The following is a 21,114-nucleotide window of genomic DNA, read 5'->3' on the forward strand; positions in this document are numbered from 1 at the left end:
GGAGAAACTGACAAGGCGGTTTGTGATGATGTGGGGACTCTGTAAGCTCCCTCTTGACTGTCAACCAGCGCACTCATCAGCTGAGTGGCTAAGGTCACCTCTGGCTGCAAGAAGGGACCGCTCAATATTACAATATTGTGAAGCAATAATAGTTTGGGAGTCCTGCGAAAGACGATCACCCGTGTGGAACAGGATTCCCTGTCAGCAATTTGGTTGACTTCTCTAGTCACATGGAGGCTGACTGGAATTCAGGGTCAAGAATTCCTTCCCTCTGCTTCCCTTTTCTCACTCTCTTTTTGACCTTTGGTCAATCATAATCTCCCCCCACCCCCCACTCACGTTCGTTGCGAACTTTCTATTTTTCTTTGCACAGCATTACATTAGCAAATGCTGTGCTGGTGGAACCTACAGGTGTCTGTGTAGCTGACACTGCAAGGCTTGACAAATCCCAGGCGCCAGGGAGCCATGGCACCTAGAAATTTAACCATGGCGCCTAGACTAGGATATTTGGATACAGAGTTATTTAATACAACCCTTATTTGTCTCAAATAACTGTTCCTGTTCCAAGTGTGTTACTTCTAAAGGGCATGCCGAAGGTCCCAAGTTATATCCTGGCATCTCCAGGGAGAGCTGGAAGATTCTAGCTGGAAACTGGGGAGAGCTCCTGCCAGTCAGTGTAGACAATACTAAGTTAAATGGACCAATGATCTGACTTAGTAGACGCCATCTTCCTATGTTCCTTCCTTTTTGGAAGTTGCTTCCTGATAGGTAGTCCTCCACTGCTTTTGATTTGCTGCTGCCTTCTGGGAATGACTGGATCTTCCATGCTTGTCCTTGCATTAGGGTTGCCATATTCAAGTTTCCCAAATCTGAGTGGCCTAATTTGAATATTATGCAAATTATGCAACAACTTATTTGCATTTATTTGACAGATGCTTATACTTTCCCCTCCTTCTCTGCCCTCCCACGTGATCGGATCCAGAGTAAACTCCAGGCAGCACATTTGAAATCTGTGTAAATCTGGATGGAATTTAGCAGCCGGGTGGAGGAGCCAAAATCCAGGGGCTACCCTAAATTCCAGGGGACATGGAAAGGCTGCCTTGCATCCTCCATACACTTCCAGGTTATTGGAGTCACTACAAACTCTGGCTTCAGCAGGCATGGCCTTGGCCCAGATGCTCCCAGGGACCTTTTTGCCTTAGCATAGCCCAGAGGATTAAGTGGATCAGAAAAAGAAGATAACAGGAAATTGCATTAGGATGTGACAATAGGGGATCAGAGAGGTGGACTGATAAACGGAAGGTTGTAACAGTTTTGGGCTCTTATGTCTGCTTTCCCTGTTAAATTATTTTGTGGAGTTACAGAATAACTTTTACTCTTTCTTACATTCTGGGCAGTAGTGTGCTCACTACTGAAAATAGTTCACTTAGGGAGACAGCCAGGATTGTTGAAATTTGTGCAAGTCTGATACAAAGTCCTAAACCAATTCTCTGTCAGGGTTTTGTGAAATACTCTAAGCTCATCTATTGGGTGAGAGGAAATATGCCATCTGGGGAATCTTATAGATGCCAGTTCCTATGAATCGGAAATATAAGCACTATACTTTATTCGCTGATTCTGTCAAAGGGCTAAACGGGGATGAGGAGTGCTTACCTATTAATATGAATTAGTGTGCTTGGCCTGGGTATGAAAGCCTCTTTACCCTGTTCTCAGTCCTTGGAGCTAAATAGCCTCCTCCTTAAATGGAACCATTTAAAAAAAAAGAAAGCAAAAGCCATTAGAAAACAGATTGCTCCTTAATGCTGTTGTGATGCATATTAGGACACAAATTCCTAACTTTGCATATATACACCAAATTCTGATTACCTGGGACTGACATCTTGGTGTATATAGCGAAAAGTTCATTGAAAACATTAACTCAGTGTGCTGCAGCAATGATAAAGGCAAATTCAGAGTTTAGAATTGGTAGGAAGGAGACTGAAAATAAAGTGGCAAGTATTGGAATACCATTATTAATCAGTGGTGCTTTTGCAGCTAGAATGTTGTGACATGTTCTGATTGTTATGGGGCAGCTAACAAAGTTTATTATTTTGATGATGATGATGATGATGAAGAAGAATCTGGTGAAGGGACAGCACAGGAAAGGGCACCAGAAATTATCAAGGGGTTGGGCCATTTACCTAATGAGAAAAGGCTAAAAAGACTGTTGGTGCCTCCTAAGGGTAAAGTTGTGCCGTCGAGTCGGTGTTGACTCCTGGTGACCACAGAGCCCTGTGGTTGACTTTGGTAGAATAGAGGATAGAATAGAGAATACCATTGTCTCCTCCCGTGCAGTATGAGATGATGCCTTTCAGCATCTTCCTGTATCACTGTCTGGGAAACATACCAGCGGGAATTTGAACTGGCAACCTCTTGCTTGCTAGGCAAGTTATTTCCCCGCTGCGACACCTAGTGCCCATTAATGTGTGACCACCTTGGGGAAGGACTGACCGTGACTGTGGCAGTAGGGAGAAAGTATCATTAGTTGAAAGGAAGCCAGTAAAACATCTGCACCCAGCCAGACTGAGGTAGCATTTCTCAAGGAGATCTAACATCCTTAGGACCAATGTGGGAAGAGGTAGTTACCTCCTTCAATGTGGAGTTTAAACACACAGGTCTAACAACACTCCTCTCTTCTCCTTGTATCTAAATATATTTTCTGCGTAGTTGAAGTGTGCTTCAGTTTCATGCTCCTTTGATGTGCTTTAGTAAGTTCCCCAAGGCCTCAGGCTTGTGGGGAGAAGCATGTTTCCTATACAGTGAAAATAACCACACTGGATATCTTTAGATGGGAGCCAGTTCTGGAAAAGGCAGTATTGTCATATTGACATAAGCTGAATGGGCACAAACTAAGTTCAACAGTGTTCCCACGGCACAAATGGCAGGACTGTTGCATAATTTAACACAAATTTAAAAATGGTGCTTTTTAATTCTTAGACATGTTTTAATTGCTTTTGGAAATACTGTACGGTACAGAATGTCTATCTGTACGAAGCGCCTGAGTGCATCGTAGGATGTGTTTGAGAGTGGATGAAGTAGCCCCTTAAATGGCCTAAAAGCTTTTGACAGCACACCATACAAAGTAGAAAGACACTTGCCTGAAGAAACACTTAAGTTATTGAATGGAACTATGGCTTTGTCTGTGCAAAGACTTTTTTGACTCGTGATTACCACAGCATGAACTACTTTGCTAGTACATAGTTCTTGCCTCCATGCCTCCATTGTGATTAAATCTCAAAAGCCTTTTCTTTGGTTTGTCCCAGTACAGTGCAGTGCAGATCAATTAAGGAAAAATGGTTTGGGGGCCTAAACTTACTTTCGGACCTCCTAGTATATTTGGAAAGCGCCCTAAGCTGTCTTGTTTGGGAGGTTATAAGTAGTTACCGAGGTGATTCTCACGATTGCCAGGGGTGGTCTGGGAGTGTGTGGGTGGAAGGCTGCTCTTAACCTACCTCCCCCCCCCCCAGATGACCGAACCGTCCATCGTTGGCACGCCTCCCGCATGCCCCCATGGGCAGCCCTGCTCTGTGCAGCTCCGTGAGGCATGGAGCAGGGTGGAGGGGTCCTGGGCTGGAACTTGTCATGCTGGGCTCCAGATATCCCAGAGGTGACACACCTGTTGCATTGGGGATTCCCCCATCAGATGGGTGCTCTATGCGCCCATCTCTGTGTCTTCTTGAGCTGAACTTAGCCCAAGGAGACAAATGATATGCGGTAGCCAGGTTAAGGGTGCAAGTGCACTCCTAGCCTCGGCTAACAGCTGGGTTCCTTAAGAGGGGCAGGCTCGGAGTGGCCCGCAGGGCAACAGGGCATATTCCCAGTGCGCCCCACCCGCGGGGTGCCCCTGTGCCCCAACTCCCACCATTAATTATCTATTCCTCTCAAAACCCGGTGCCCTCCCCACATACATTCCACCGCCCTCTCAGTGCCCCCAGTCTGGCCCTGGAGCTAGGTGGGCAGGGAGCGGAGGGATCCACGATCATCCCACCGCTTCTCCCACCTGGCCTAACCCTACCTGGGCTGCCCCAGGCTAGCTTAGGCTGGTCATGAGAACCACCTCACTCTGTATCCTGGAAAAGCTTTTTGATGTCCCCCTCTTAATGCTGGTTTTTCTCCTGGGATGTTTGGAACTATCATTGCACCGAATCACCTGCTAATAACTAAATGGGATTTAACAGTAAATCAAAGGCAGACATGTTGAAGTGCATCGCACATTGAGTTTAGATATGGTATAAAGCCAGCTTAAAAGACTTGATTGCTCGTGAAGCTTGCTGACTGGTTCTGAGCAAGAATCTTCTAGCGTAGCAAATCTCACAGATTTGTTGTGATGATAAATTATAAGAATGTGTACACTGAGAGAATTCTGTAGATATGACGAAGCATTACAGACCTGTAGCCAAAAATGTAGTTCAGATCAACATGGGAAATTATCTCCTACTACTGCCTCTATGGGGGGGGGGGTAGTTCTATTTGCCAACGATCTGGTTATCTCTGCCCAAAGTTTTCATGACTGCACAGCACTTGACAGTTGGTGAAGAAAAGTGTATGGGTCAGGGGGGTGAGGAAGGGGTTGTGGTGCTTTTGCAAATAACACAGTTCCCGGACTATAGCCTTGGTACTTGGTTGTGGTACTTTTCAGGAACTGTTCATTACCACCTATGTGGACGGTTCTGTGTTTGTGTTTTTTCACAGAGGCTTAATTTTGCAAATGCATGCTTGTTGCTTAACCTTCCTTGGGGTCCCCTTCCGTGGCTGGATTTCTCTGGAGCTGCAGAGACAGAAAGATCTCCAGCATGGTGTGTGAGAACTGCAGGACAGGGTGAGCTGTCCAAGTAAAGAAAGTGAGGCTGCTGATGAGAGGAGGTAAGAGTTGTTAAGGTCTTTCTACCTTTAATATCTAAAGTGTGTCTATCACCCTTGAGCAGGTGAGGAAGCTAAATCAGTAGCTGTTCAAATAAGTCAAGCCAGGCTTAGCTGCTCACCTGGTGAGCTGTGGATCCCCATAACTACTATAGTGCTGTCTTGTGTGTGTGGTTTCACATGTGGGTTTTCCATTCATTCTACTAGCTTTAAAAAGCAAATGGCTATTCAAGGATCATCTTGCTCTAGGAGCAAGATGGTAAGTCCAGTGCTTAGTCTCTGTAGGGTAGGGCTCTTTAAAATATGGTGGCACTAAGCCACCTAATAGCACAGTGGGGAAATGACTTAACTAGCAAGCCAGAGGTTGCCAGTTTGAATCCCCACTGGTATGTTTCCCAGACTATGGGAAACACCTATTTCGGGCAGTAGTGATGTAGGAAGATGCTGAAAGGCATCATCTCATACTGTGTGGGAGATGGCAATAGTAAACCCCTCCTGTATTCTACCAAAGACAACCACAGGGCTCTGTGGTCACCAGGAGTTGATACCGACTAGATGGCACACTTTACTTTATAGCCCTAATCAGGCATTATGTTGTACCTGTGTTCAGATGTCTGTACACATGTTTGTGTGAATGAATGTGCCTGTCCTCATTTTAAAAGTAAACCTGGGTAAAGGTCCTTCAGATACCTGGTACAGATAGGCAGTGTACTGCTGTATCTGTGTTGAACATAACGTGAATGACTATCTCTGTCTTAATCTGTACCTGTCTATGCTGTACACAGATTGTATGAGGGTTGAACATAATGTATGAGAGTGTTCAACACTCATATGAATGCTCATAAATAGAGGTGTGCACAGAATCACCGGTGGCAGATCGGTTCAAATTTGAATTTATTTCAAACCGAACCACTGGTCTGCAAACCGGTTCATTAGAACTGGTGGGGCAGTTTAGTTCATGCACACAAATTGGGTCAAACTGGTTTGACCCGGTTCAGCCCAGTTCAGGATGCTTGTAAAGGGGGATCCAGTAAGGATTCTCCTTTACAAACACCAGGAAATCCCCGGCAAGCTGAACTGTATTGGGCGGGTGGAAGGTCACCCTAGGCACTGTGGCTCCACAGCTGTGGTGAGCCGGCAGCAGCTCCCCTAGGCCCCGTCAGCGCTTCCATCAGCTCTATGGAGCTACGGTGCCTAAGGTGACCTCCCACCCGCCCCTGCCACTTTTTCCAGCACAGTTTGGGTTGCTAGGGATCCCCTGGTGCTTGATTCGAACTGGTTCTGCAACCCCTACTCATAAAGCCTGCTTTAAAGGTTTTCTGTTTTGAACCCACATCTCTAAATTGGGAGAGCTTTGGAGAGACCAATGTGCATTTTCCATAGTGTCACTCTGAGACTGTATGTAGGCCTTTCTCTTTTTCGTAGATTTAGATTCTGCACTTCTAAGACTTCATGGGAATTGGAAGAATAACCTTCATTAATGCTCTGCAACAGGAACACAATGCAGCACTAATGGCAGCTGCCCATTCTAGCTCCTTGCCGTCTTTTGAGAGTGCTTGGAGAAGAACATAGGGGTGGTGGGGTGGTGAGGCAGTGTGAAGGGAAGGCATAGGAGATTGACATATTGAGTTAACAGAACAAAGTACGTTAGGCAATTCCACAGGATGCTTTTTTATTTACAAGGTTCAGCTAAACTCTGGTTATATTAGAGAACAGCATTTAAATCTATAATTAAGCTTGGTCTGCCATAGCCCACAGTATTCGAAGTTACTCTTAAATCTATAAAATTTATAATGGTTAGCATGAAATTGTGTCAGAACTTTGACCCAGCTGTTGCTTGGGCCTGTTGAGGTAGCTCTTTATAGCCTCTTGGGATTTCTCTCTCAGTGGATATGGAAGTCTTGTCTTGCTACTTTCTTGATTAAAAGCTTGTCTAGATAGGCCTGACATCTATTAGAAATGTCTAACTTCTGTCCTGAGTAAGTTGTGGAAAGTAGGTCAGGACATTTTGCATTGCTCAGGACAAAACGTGGGGGAGAAATTAGCTTAACAAAAAATGAATCCAGGCTAAATTCAAGGTCCTGGTTTTATTCAGGGATCCACAAACATTAGCTAGCCCAAATTTGTGCTTTCCATAGACTCTACAACTCACCTGAGAGAATGAAACTTGTCTCCCTGAGCAAGAGGTGCTGGGCATACTTCTGTGACTCAACCCACACTGAGACTCAGTGTGGAGATGAGGTCTCAGACTCTCTTCTGAGCAAAGGCAAGGGGCTTGCCCTATCATTCTAGCCCTTAATGATTTGTGTCTGGGTTATTTGATGAAGCTCCTTCTTCCATATGGGCAACCTCCCCTTCTGTGTTGAGATCAGGACATGATGCCCTTTTGCCGATACGGCACTGTCAGAAGTAAAGTTGAAATCTACCAGGAAAGAGCTTTTGGGTGGTGGCTCCCAGTTTGTTGAATTCCCTGCTTAGACACACTTTGCAGAACTGGTCCGTGATGGTGGTTGTATTTAAAACAAGGAAAACAAATTTCTTTCTTTCTTATCAGGCTTTTGGACCTTAAGCTGTTAAGTACTAATGCTACTTCTTGCTCTGAAATGGTTTGATTTGGGACCATTTGATAAAAAAGCAGGGTACACCGTGATGTGCCTATACCCACAAAGATTAGAATTGTCTGGACAATGGTTTTCCCCGTGACACTCTATAGATGTGAAAGCTGGACTTTAAAGAAGCAAGATAGAAAAAGCATTGACACTTTTGAACTTTGGTGCTGGAGAAGACTTTTGAGGATACAATGGACAGCCAGGAAAACAAACAAATGGATCATAGAACAAATCAATCCAGAATTTTCACTCGAGGCACAAATGACCAGGCTCAAACTATCATACTTTGGACACATTAAATCCAGCTCCCTTGAGAAGTCCATAATGCTGGGGAAAGTTGAAGGAAAGAGAAGAAGAGGACAACCAGCAGTGAGGTGGATGGACTAGATTATGACAGCAACGAATGCACTGCTGAGAGACCTTAAAGGCTAAGTTGAAGACAGATCATGCTGGAGAGAATCTATCTATGTGGTCGCTAAGCGATGACACCGACTTGATGACACCGACTTGACTCACTCACTCAATCAATCAAGTAAAATAAGATGCATAATTAGATGCTTGAAATGAGATGAATAAAATGCATGCTATCCTGAGTTAAACCTTACTTGACTAGAGAAGGAAACTGCTATGCAGGATTGGAGGCCTTGGATGGGGTTTTCTAGGGGTTATAAGTCTGTCCAACAGAAATAAGACTTCTATAGGAATCCTAGTAAGCCTCCCTCCAAGTTTGGACATGCTCATGAAGTTCACTCATAAGCTCTGTCAGTACAAAGCTTATTTTATTTGTATACTGCCCAACATGTGTCCTCAGTGTAATTTTACAGTCAAAGTTGAAATGAGGTTGAAGCAATGGTGCTTGTGCGCATCATAACCCAGGTGGTTTAAGAGTTAACTACAACTATTCTACTAGATCTGACCTAATTAAACATGCAGATTTACTTAAAGACAATTAAGTAAAGTTTACTTAAAGACAATTGTAAAGATAATTGCTTGCATTTAAATCTTTTTTCTCATAGTATTTATTTATTTATTTATTTATTGATTGATTGATTGATTGATTTGATTTGATTTGATTTGATTTGATTTGATTTGTATACTGCCCTTCCAAAATGGCTCAAGTACATCTCCAGTCCCTGCAGTTGTTTGCCAGTCTCATTGACAGCATAAAACTATTTACTCACATGAGGGAACCACACAAGACCAACAGTGCTTGCAGGACTTTTTATTTTTTAACGTGCGCTGTTGCTGTGAAGAGAGGATTTACAGCTTAAAAGAGTGACTGATGGGAGGGGCATGAGATAGAAACTGATGGGAAGAAGGTTTATCTCCAGTGACAATGAAAGAGTACTGTTTTGTATACACTGTGATATTAAGCTATGGGATTCATTGATCGGATGCTGTTCTGGCCACTTGACACAGATGGCTTAACAAAAGGATTAGACAAATTTGTGGAGGATAGAACTATCCACGTCTGAAGGCGATGCAGCTCTTATCACTAGTTGCTGAGGACAAATTGGAAAACTGTTGCCTCTTTCCCTGCCTGTGCTGCTCTCTGGGGCTTTTGGTTGCTGTTAGAAGTGGAATGCTGAAGTAGATAAACCACTGAATCGAGAGATTCCAACTTCTTCATTTCGCTTTGATCTGGCCTGTCTTAGCAGTTCTGAGTGCACCCCTACACTGTACACATTGAGCAATGGTTCAAGGAGCTGGAGTTACCTTTAACCTGAAGAACAGCAGATTAATCCCCAGTGGCCAAAGCCATTGTGGCTGTGGATTATGGGAGCTGAAGTCCAACAACATCTGGGGGCCCAAGTTTGAGAACCCCCAATCTAACCTAAATCTGCAGGGATTTCTTATCTGCAAGAGCTGTTTGACAGTGGAACTGCTTCATGCTGTGGTAGGCTCCCCTTCACTAGACGTCCCCAAACAGAGGCAGAGTAGCCATTTCTCAGGGTTGCTCCAGCAGTTTCCTGCACAGAGGGTTGGGCTAGAAGAGCTCCAAGGTCCCTTCTGTTGCTAACATTTTGTGATTCTGTGGAATAAGGGGAAACAGTTCACCAAACTGTTGTTGAAAAGTCACCCTTTTCAGAGATCTTTGAGGGAGGGCAACTAAAAAGGGATGAAAATGTTCATTACATACCCAGTGCTGTGCAAGCTTTAAATCATAGATCAAACAACTGACTCCCTTGATGACCTCTTTGTTGTTCTGTTCTTGCCTCCTTGTAGTATCAGTCTTTTTGTCATCTTTTTATCTCCTGCTTTTCCTGAGTGGGATAAACACTTCTCCCAGGTGTCACTAGAAAGGAAATGTAGCAGCAGCTAGAAGGAACAACAGTGGTGCTCACCCCCCTCCCACAGCCTGTGCTCATGTAAGTGGACATTTAAGTCCTATTCATACATTATGGTGGTACTTGCATACAGGTATCTGTACACATGTACGTATTTTGTACATGCATTCACTTTAAAAGTGAATCTGGGCATGGGTCATCTCAAATGCAGGGCACAGGTAAGAACTGGATGACTGTACACCAGCATACCTGTAGCATAAGCATAGCACAAGCATAGACATGTCTATACCTACAAAGATTAGAATTGTCCGGACAGTAGTTTTTCCTGTGACACTCTATGGATGTGAAAGCTGGACTTTGAAGAAGCAAGAGAGAAAAAGTATTGACGCTTTTGAGCTTTGGTCCTGGAGAAGACTTTTGAGGATACCATGGACAGCCAGGAAAACAAACAAATGGATCATAGAACAAATCAATCCAGAATTTTGATTTGAGGCACAAATGACCAGGTTCAAACTATCATATTTCAGACACATTAAATCCAGCTCCCTTGAGAAATCCATAATGCTGGGGATAGTTGAAGGAAAGAGAAGAAGAGGACAACCAGCAGCAAGGTGGATGGACTCGATTATGACAGCAATGATACCACTGAGAGACCGTAAAGGCCAAGTTGAAGACAAATCATCCTGGAGAGAATCTATCTATGTGGTCGCTAAGAGTCAACACCAACTTGACGGCACTCAATCAATCAATCAATCAATCAATCACACAAGCATAACATTTGAATATCATGTGAACACTGTATGCAGATTGTACATATGTTGAACATAATGTGTGAATAGGGTTTTGGAGTTACTTAATGATAAGGTTTTACCTCCAGGGCACTATTAGCAGCTCCCATCATCCCCAGGTAGGTTTTACAGCACAGATCATTAAACAGAAGACGGAAAGCCATATGGTATTCAATAAAGGCCAACTTTTGCGCCCTAAATCTAGTGTAGAGTTTTCTCAGACTCGAGCCCCTAGATGTTGTTGGACGACAACTCCCATTATGGATGTGAGTTGTGGTTCAGCATCCAGGGGCTCAGGTTTGAGAAACCCCAGATTAGGGGGATTTCTACCATTGACTAAAATTTTCTTGCTACTGCATCCTGAGATCCAAGAAGTAGTCCAGTCCCTCTTTTTCTATGTTACTTTGTTGGTAGACCTCAGATTGTGTGGATTAGGTGTACTACTTAATTCTTTCAGACCCCTTTTTATATGCACATATCATGCCACTGGATCAGGGGGGTTCTCATCCTTGAATGGAGTACAAGGATGAGTACAATTCATTGCTGTTGTTGGAGTACAATTCCCATTATTCAGTCTTTGGCCTCTCTTGCTGGGGATGATAGGAACTGTAGTCCCACAACATCTGAAGACGGACGATGAGAACGGTGAGACGGACAGATATAGGGAGCAAGGCTTGGCCTTCATTGAATACCATGTGGCTTTCCATCTCCTGTTTATTCCTCTGTCTTGTGAAATCTGTGCTGTTTTCCACATGAACAGGAATTTTAAAGGTTACTGGGGCAAGAAAGACCACTATGTCCAGAGTATAAAACAATGGTCTCTTTCTGCCACTTTTGAGCAGCATGAATTAAGTCCATACTTCTGCTGGAAACTTTTTGTTTTTAGATGTGTGTGAAGGGGAGATTTTGCTTTAATATTTCATGCATTTGCCTTGCATGTTAAATTTCTGACGAGATATTTTGTCAAGGGCATTAAATAAGGTTAAGCTTGATTGAGTGTATATCAGATCTACAAGTGTGATGCTGTAAAATATTAAAGCAGGGGCTGCGTTTTATCTTTTCTCTCTCATTGGTTTTGATAACTTCTATATTAAGTGGGAATAATCTGGAAGGAAATAGTTGATGAGTATCTCAACTGAATGGGAAAGTAGATTGCATGATTGTGTTTAAACTTTTGGAGTAACTTAATTTGTATTAACTAGTGGAGAAGATAGAAAATAATTATTCATGAAGATGAGAGGTTTTTAAACAAGATTATGATTAAAAGAATTTATTTATTTATTTATTTATTTATATTTTTACATTTTTATACCGCCTTTCATTAAAAGAAAACCCCAAGGCGGTTTACTTTGAGGTACCTAATGCGAGGTACCAAATGTGTTTGATTATGAGGGGAAATCCATGACAGAAACATTAGTGCAGGCATGGCCAACCTGAAGGTCTCCAGTTATTGACTACAGCTCCCATCATCCTTAGCTGCAATAAGTCGTGGTTGAGTATGATGGGAGTTGTAGTCAATAGCGAGCCTCAGGTTGGTCACCTAGAGGCAGTGCAACTGTAATAAAGGGGCATCTTTAAACCATGTATGCACCTGCAGCCAGTTTCTGAACCATGATTCAGAAGTCCCTCCATTTAGACCCAAGTATAGTTGGGTTACAGACTGGGAGTGCTCCACGGGCTTGCATGCTCCTTCTACCTCTCCCTTCCCTTTTCTGCATTAATACCAGTATAGTTTTCCATCTAGGCATAGGTTAATGTTAACCATAGTTGGTTTTAAGTCACTGTTTGAAACTGGGATTTCCAGTCAGTTAACCGTGACATGGGTGCAGACAAACACTATGAGGTCATTCATACAATCAAAAACTGTGTTCTACCCAGGCTTGGGAGCTGTGTGCGTTCCCAATTTTCAGTTGTGTGGAAGTAAGGGAGGAGGAAAATCTGGGTAGAAGTGATTATGTGGAGGCCAGGTAGGAGGAAAAGCTACCCAGGTTTTCCTCCTCCCTTGCTTCCGCACAATCACTTCTACCCAGGCACAACCAAAAATTGGGAGCACACATAGCTCCCAAACCCAGGTAAATGCAGTTTTTGATTGTGTGAGTGACCTGTTCTAAGAGACACTGTACTCAGGTACAGCATCCCAAATGGGGCTGGAAGTCCGTCTGCAGCCCTGTCGACTCCTCAGCCTGCCACTCATGATTACAGTGATATTCATCTGAAGAGGTGATCCAGAGACTGGGGCACTCTAGTCGTGGTGTTGTGGATTCTCTCTGGTAGGAGAAACCCTTTTCATTAAAGCAGAGTGAACAGAGGCACAACACAGCGGAATTTGGTTAGGCATGCATGTATGCTGAGAGTAAAATAACTTGGAGCCAGTTCATAGTTTCAAATCAATATAAGGAGTATTTATTATAGAACTCCATTCTAGATAGGAAAGTGAAGAGACAAGATCTCTAATCTATCTATCTAGCTGGATGCAGATAGATTCTGCATCTCTGCACACATGGCGCAGGGAGAGAGGAGCTTGCATGTTGCAAGGGAGAAGGAAGGGAAGGGAAGAGAAGGGAAGGAAGTAGGAAGTGTCTTGAAGGAAGGAACTCCCTGAGATTAGCAATCTACATATCAAAGGGATAGTGTCAGAGCAGTGGAGAAGAGATGACCAATGTCTTGACCTTCTAGCCCTCTGACTCACTAGTCTGACCTCCTATGTCATTGAGACAAGAGATAGCGCATAGTCTTTCACTTCCAACACATGGAAGTGCCCGCCATCACGAAAGCAGCATTCACCTTTTCAGATGAATACCACTGTAATCATGAGGAGGCTGAGGCCTTCCAAGTGCCTGCAAAGCCAAGCCTAACTGTTCCAGTCTAGAGAGAAGGACTGGGGATGAAGGGCATTGTTCAGGAGTGATCTAACAGCCTCATTCCAAACTTGGAGGGCGTAGTGCAGGGCTGCACAACCTTGGCCTTCCGGCTACAAGTACAACTCCCGCCTTCCCTGACTTTTGGCCATAGTGACTGGGGATAATGGGAGTTCTAGTCCAACAACAGTTGCAAGGGTGAAGTTGTGCAGCCCTGTTATAGATGGACCAATGGTCTGAATCCATAAAATGCCATGATGTTTATTTATTATTTATTTAACATATTTGTATACCACCCAAAACGCAAGTCTCTGGGTGGTTTACAACAAAACAATACTACAAATAAAAAGGTTAAAACATTACAATAATTTAAGATTTAAAACAATGTTAAAACTATTAAAAACCATCAAAGTATTAAAACATTGTTCCCCGAGCTCAGCTATCTCCACTGGAGACTGAAAATTAAGAGACCCTCTTTATAATACTTAAAGGCGCCATGGGAGCAGACGTGACTTGAAGCATTTGAAGAGACGCTGAGTTTTAGAGCATCTTGTGGGCAGTATCTATGTAAGGGCAGCAGGGAGCTCGTGGAGGCTGCGAATATTACTATGTCTATTGCTTGTCTCATGTCTGATCTCTTGCCTTTTGAGATTAAAGGTCTTCTTAAACCCTTCTGTGTTACAACTGAAGGTAGATACACTTCATTAAATACATAATATCCTGCTCTAAGCTTCAAACCAAGTTTATGCTTATTCCCGCATAAGCATATCTTGTATCTAAAATGAGGAATAATTAACAGTAGAAATGTACTGAGATAATCTTTTTTTGAGGGTGGGGGTGGGGGGAATGCCAAATGTTGTTTTTCACTTTGTCAGATTAATCAGTGATGTTGGCAGATTGTGCTAGTGGCATGTGCTGTGTTAAAACAGCAACAGCAACAAACAGCCACACAACTGTAAGCATATTCATTCTTTGAACTTTTGATATACTGGAATTATATGATTGAGGACATGTGGTGACGTTTAGCATGCATTAAAAGCTATCACTCTCCCCAAGAATAGCATGCAGCCAAAATCATAAGCTGCTGTTTGCTAATATGACCACAGATAACCTTTCACCTCCTTAAGGAGATTAATAAATACCCATCTGTAAGGAATATACATTTACAAGAGCCTCAGCTAATCTCATTCATTGTTGTGCTAACTACTGGAAAAGCTTGCTGCTGACATGGTGAATTCAGCACTTAAGTTGTTGAATGCTAACTTTTATATCTGGCACTCTTAAATGTGACCCTTTGACCACTATCCATCATGTAATGCTGCTTATAGAGCCCAAAATCAAATTACCTTTTAATACTGAGCACCCTTGTGACTTGCACAATTTCCTGTTGTCTCTGCTCTAGAGATGTGAAAGCCTGGAAAAGATAGGAATTTGGGGGGAAAGCCCACCACCACCATTTTTTCAGGACTCCCCCCCCCGCCCCGAAAAATGGAAAAAATGGATTATGAAATATTTTCTTTTGGAATTAAATGAAATACCTAAGGTGTTCAAATATATTCATATAAGGAAAATTGTCCTGGGCTTCACTCTCCCAAGATTTTTGCTTGCTTCAGATTCCTCCATCTCCTGCAGCATGTGAAATAAAATGGTCTATGTTTGGAAATATACCAGATCAAGAAATAAATGAACATGTGAAAAGGTAGAGAGGCGTGTCTCAATCCAGGCAATTCAGTTTTCATAAATCTGAGATGATAAAAATGAAGGATCAGAAGAAGCAGAAACTGATAGTGATAGCCCATAAAATGAGACTGATTAGACAAAGTTTCATGGGGCAAAATTGTATTCAATAAGTCTACCCCCCTTTTCTCTTTTTCTGAAAGTGACGGGAAGTCACTGCAGCAATGATACAATCATTAATAATGACAGAACCTCTGCAAGCATGGCAGAAGCGAGGACAAGGTTTGGGGGATGCACAGAATGAACATGCTTGTCCCACTCTTCAGTTGGCAGAGTGCTGCCCTGTATGTAAGCCACACCGCCAGCTTTCAAAATTAATGTTTTGCCTTCAACAGTTTTTGACAGTTATGAGAAGCAGGCAAAAAGCTGATGTTGAAAATAGAAGAAACTGGCTTACAGAGGTGCTGAATTCCTTGGAGTTCAGCAGGTTGCAATTCATTTGTAACAAAAATTAAGTAAAATTTATAAGTAAATGACTACATTTGGCCTGAATAAACTATACTTCTAAATGTAATATACCAAACATGATCAGTGCTATGAGCAAAGCAGGCTACACACAACAAATACTTCAAAATAAACAATGTGACTTTAGATCTGTAAAGGGTCCTTAAAAAAAAAAAAGTATTGCATGCATATCAAACCCCCCCACCCGGCTGATTTCCATCTCCTCCCCAGGGGAACCCCCCCACTTCAAAAATTCTGGAAATTTTATATCTCTACTCCTCTCTGCAAGCATATGTAAGTTTCTAAAAGCTTTAGATGAGCTTTTGACTCTTATTCTGTCTTCACAGACTACAGCTGAGCTCTAGAATTAGGTAAAGTTGCCAGGATTAAACCCTTTCCACCTTAAAAACATTGGGTAGTATCCTGACTAAAAGTTGTGTCAGAATTTTTTGACTTGCTCAAGGGGGAATGGTAATTTTTGCTGATCCTTCTCTTCTCTCTGCAGTCCCCTCCCTCCTGAAAATATGTCCCCGAGGATTGGAGATCCTCAGGAGCATTATTGTGGGGGTGGCACACAGGGGGCTGCAGAAGGAAGGGGAAATCGGCAAAAATAAACCCTTTTGTATAAGTGGGAGAGGACCTTTTGCATAAGGAGAGGATCTCCACTGGCAAAACTCTTAAACTGGATGATGCAATCTGAAAGTGTCGAAGCTTTTCTTATCTAAACAGAACTACTGGTGCTTACCATTCATTTTAGATATGTATTTTTTGAGATATAATAACTGGCAACAAAATGAACTCTGCATTGCTACAACTTTTTGTGTGAAATGGACCTTTACCTGACTAATTTGCTTAGCTCCTCCACATAACGTGGGCGTAGAAAAAGCACAGTGGTAAACAACCCAAAGCTGAAATGTTCAGAAGTTTCCTCCAATACTCCAATATCTCCAATCTCCCTTGAGATATCCAGGGCAAAGAGTCTGTGCAAAGAGCTCCCTACATTTCCAGACCTTTTAAAATGGAGAAGCAGAATTCCAGCATTTATTCCTGAACATTTATTCCTGGCCCTGTTTGCTTTCCTGGTGTGTTTCCTGCTATAGTCCTGGCTTTCAATCCAGTTCCCAAAATTATTTTTCCCAGGCATTAGTCATACCTCTGTCCCTTGAGCGATCTTTCTGCCATGCCACATTATTATGTCTTTGTAAAACTATGTATACCTCTCACTTTCCATCCCAGTGGGATCCTCAGGGTGGTTCACAACGGAAACATCCAGCAAAGCTTTAGAACAGGGTTTCTCAGTGTGTATTGGACGTCAACTCCCATAATCCCCAGCCCTTTTGGTTGGGAATTATGGGAGTTGAAGTCCAATTACATCTGGGGACCCACACATTGAGAATCCCTGCTTTAGAACAATCTACCAGTCTTAAGGACAAAACTAAATAGTGGCCAGACCAAGCCAAGCCCAACCACATTTGCCAGGAAGAGTAAAGATAAGGGAGTTCCATACATTGCATAGTCCATGAGCCAGGCTCACAGATTTTGTCCATTGGTACCACAAGGGGATGGATGCTTGTAGAGATTTTTGGCAACGTCTAACCCCCCAGACGGCACTTAAAGTTCTGTATATAATCACTTCTTTATCCCTATCCCCAAATGATGAAGGTAAAATTGCTGACATTTTTGTGCAGAGGAAACAGTTAAGGTCAGGCTTAGGGTAACAATTAATAAATTCTTATACTCTCCTCCAAAGATTACTCCATGGAGACATTCCTGCCAATTTTCATTTGCAGTCCTCTGGCAATATCGATAAAATTTTATAGTAGTTGTGAAGGAATGAGGCACAAACCTCTTCAGTATTGCAAATAATGTGTGTTAGAATGCTGGCTGGACTCTGTTGCTGGCAAGGTCAAAAGTTCATGCCTGTTTTTGTTTCACAGAACAGTTGACGATCAGTTGACCGTTTGGTTTTGGAGGGGAAAGATATTTGGGAAAATGTAGGGAAACTTTGAGTTGTTCTAGTTGGTTTGTTTGGAAAACTGTGGGGGCAAAAATATGTACACTTAGGGAGAGTTTAGGAGAGTCCTGGAATCAGTCTGCAGGAGAGGCTTGGGAGAAGTTAGAGTCCTGGAGAAAGTCAGTGTGCAGTTTGGAAAAGAGGGAGAAGGAGAGTCTCTCGGAAGACTCAATTGGAGAACCAGAGCTGAAGAATTGCAAGCACAGGCTGAGAAAATCAGTGCTGTGGCTGGTACAAGAGCTGTAATCACAAAAAAACCAGGCTGGGTTGAACCCCAGGCTGAGCTGTGACCAGGAAAAGAGACTGCACAGCAGTCCAGTTGCTGAGGTAACTGCTAAGAACTCTGTGTAGGGACCAGTTTAGGTGGCTGAGTTTATGTGTTTCCCCAAATATTTCTTTTCTCCTGTATGCTCTTTAGGTACTTGTTTTGCGTTCTATATTTTGCTGTGTAAAGAAACTAAAGAGTTAATGTTTTAATTGAACAATCCCCGCCCCCCCCCCCCCCGTAAAATTTCTTATATAAAGATTAGAAGCTTGTTTAATTGTCTCCACCCCATGCCTATGAGCCTTTCCACTCTACTGAGTTTCTGGTTTTTCATATCTTTTTTTTGGTAAAGGTGTAAGGGCTGTTGTAGTAGACCCAGCCATACAAAAAGTCTACTTGGTGGCAGCAGTAAAAGTATGGGTGGGATAGGAAGCTATTCCTCCACAGTAGTTCTTAGATTTTTAAAAAGCTTTTAGAACACAATTGCAAATTTGGCCATTGCAGGTTAGGACAATAAAAGTATGATAACACACTGAAAGCTGAAAGCATTGCAAAGCAATAACCTATTTTCCATCTCTAGGAGTGTAGATCTTGTCAAAAACCAGAATGAGCATTCACACCCCCCCCCCACACACACACCCCGATGGTGCTGACTCATGTACTATCAAGGTCACTTGGACTAGCTTTGAAGTTCTGGCAGTGCAGTGGTCAGCCAGGACTTCTGGGGCCCAATTGATTCCACAGCTGGGGTGCCACTGATTTAAAAGGACTTATTCTTTGTCCCCAGCCTTGGAGGATGGAGGGATGTAAAGCAGAGTTTCCTCTTGTGATCATAAAGTAAAGGCAAGTTTGTGTGGGGAAAGATGGTCCAGATTCTGCTATCCAAAACTACACTTCATACATCTTTTTATCCTTTACTTCCAATTTGCTTCTGATTCTCCTTCCTTTCCCACCATTTAGCAATGCTTTTTCCACCTTGTATGCCATCCACACAGTCTGGTCTGATCCATTTTCTTGCTCTGGCTTGTCTGCCAGTCCTCTTTGCTTTGCTTTGTTTTTTTCTTTTTGCATCCACAACCTGTCTTGCAGCCCTACCTCCATAGAATGAAGCTCATGCTCCCTTTCCTGTTCATTTTATTAGCCCTAGCTTATCAGGTCCATTTTCCTCATGTCTCTCACAGATTTCTTTTCCCTTCCCTTGTTCACACTCTCATCTGCCTTGAAGTACTGTTTAAGGCAGGCCTTGACGAATTTTCTTTGGATCTAAGAGCCAGCTCAAAAATTCAGAAATTGGACAATGACACCAAAACAGGAACGGACATTAGATTTCACAGGGGAATTCTGACTCCATGCTTTGACGCTTGCTCTGGGAGGTTGACCCTGACCATTCAGCTCAGTTACTGGGGACATTTACTACACACTTTTTAAAGCTTTTATTTTACATTTACACAGTATTGTTTTGTAGTACAGAGAGAACATGGTATTAAATGTTACTCTCTTGGTTTGTTCTGTGCTAGATTATAACAAATGGTTCCATATCTTTTAAAATAAATAGATTCACCTCTCACATTCACGTTTGTGTTTACTCGCAATTCTTACAAACCATACGTCTGTTCATTCATGACTTTTATCCTGTACAGGCTGAGCTGGGGGCTCTGCTGAGGTAGAGATCTGGGAGGGGCACAGACCTCTGACAGCTCCAAGGAGAAAGGGATCAGGACCTTGGATAGTTCCAAGCAGGAGATCTGGATACAGCAGCATCAGATGGATTTTGCTCCAGCAGATATTTGGAGTGGATTCCCAGTTTTTATAGCGGCTGTCCAGTAGAGTGAAACAGTGCCTCCCCTCAGGAAGGCTCTGTTGTTTAAGGTGACCTCCCCCAATTTTCTAAGTGCTGGCTTCTGTGGCATTAGGGAGCCTCTACTTGGGCTGGAATGTTTTGGTGTGAGGGGTCCCAGCAGCATGAGGTACATTCAGCGGGGTTGTAGGGTCTTCTCACCCTGTTTCATCCCCTGAACTGTCCACTTCATCCTCCAATTGACAGGTCTTAGATCTGAGGTCATGACACCTATATGGAAGGAGTATCCCCCCCCCCCACTTTCTAGTTCTAGGAGTGAGTGACTAACATCTTGAAAGCTTGATACTGATCCAGTTCAACAGCATTACGAGATAGCTTGCTAGAATATAATAACTGATTAACACCTCAGTTTTGTTTGCAGCACCTGTTTCCTGTTATTGAATAAAAGACTACATAACATTCTTGGCTAGCTCAAAAAGGATGTGGTTTGGTAATTTGGATGGGAAATATCAACATTCTGTTTACACTTTTTATTTTCAGCTATAACACCATATCTTTTTTAAGACAGTTTCTTAATTAGTGGAATAATGTGATTTTAATTGGTGATTCTTGCTTTGCAAAATATCTGACTTCTTTTATAAAACCAAACATGTTTTTAAAAATATATAAAAATATATTTTAAAAAGTAGGCATCATTATTTTAGATCTGTCTTTTAAAGTAGCCCTCATGATTGAGTGTTGTGAAGCTGTCACCAGATAGAAAACATTTGTGCATTGTATGTTAATGGGAGTGAAAACTAGGTTTTGTTGTAGGTCACCTGCAAGGTTTTCTTTTAAAGGGAAGAGTCCTACAGCTCTGGTTAGAATGTCCTAAGAATCTATTACAAAAGAAGCATTCCATACTTTGATTGTGAATTCACTTTTTCTTTTCTTAGATCTCCCAAAATCACAGCTAGCAAGATGCTACTCTGTTATGATGCCCCATCATGCATCATGCCTTGATGTCAGAGCTCCCAGGCAATCTGGCTGGACCATAGAATTCCCTTATGGAAAGTTTGGTAAGTGTAAGCATTTTTTAAAAATGTAACACATTTCAACCCCATTGCTTGAGGCAGCATACATGGAAAGCCAAAACAATAAACTACATCAAAAAACAACACAAATATAACAGACAATAGCAACAAAAAATTAAAAGCAATGGCATAGAGGATGAAATTGTTTGAACTGGGAAACGGATTAAAACCAGACTTAAAAACATTTCTTGGCCATGTGCATTAAAAATAATGTATATCAACAGTTCTTGGAGGCTAGGTTTTTTGTGTGTGTGATTATTAGTTGGTGATTACGTTGGTCTTTATTGGACTATTTTAGAAAAGTGGAATATAGAATATATGTGGAATATATAGAAACAGGA

General features: G+C 42.5%; 1 protein-coding gene across 3 annotated transcripts in view; it reads left to right on the forward strand.

Moving 5' to 3' along the window:
• KIAA1217 (KIAA1217 ortholog) overlaps positions 1 to 21,114 on the forward strand; it is a 576,411-nt gene that overhangs the window by 9,734 nt on the left and 545,563 nt on the right. For 2 of the 3 annotated variants that reach the window (XM_053262266.1, XM_053262269.1), the window contains exon 2: positions 20,636 to 20,758. In XM_053262266.1, the coding sequence (XP_053118241.1) occupies positions 20,636 to 20,758 (123 nt within the window). Of the gene's footprint in view, positions 1 to 4,777; positions 4,903 to 20,635; positions 20,759 to 21,114 lie in introns of those variants that run through there. The other variant, XM_053262267.1, reaches the window with a different exon arrangement.

Source organism: Hemicordylus capensis, chromosome 6 (genome assembly GCF_027244095.1).
Source record: "Hemicordylus capensis ecotype Gifberg chromosome 6, rHemCap1.1.pri, whole genome shotgun sequence".
In the NCBI taxonomy this organism is placed as follows: Eukaryota; Metazoa; Chordata; class Lepidosauria; order Squamata; family Cordylidae; genus Hemicordylus; species Hemicordylus capensis.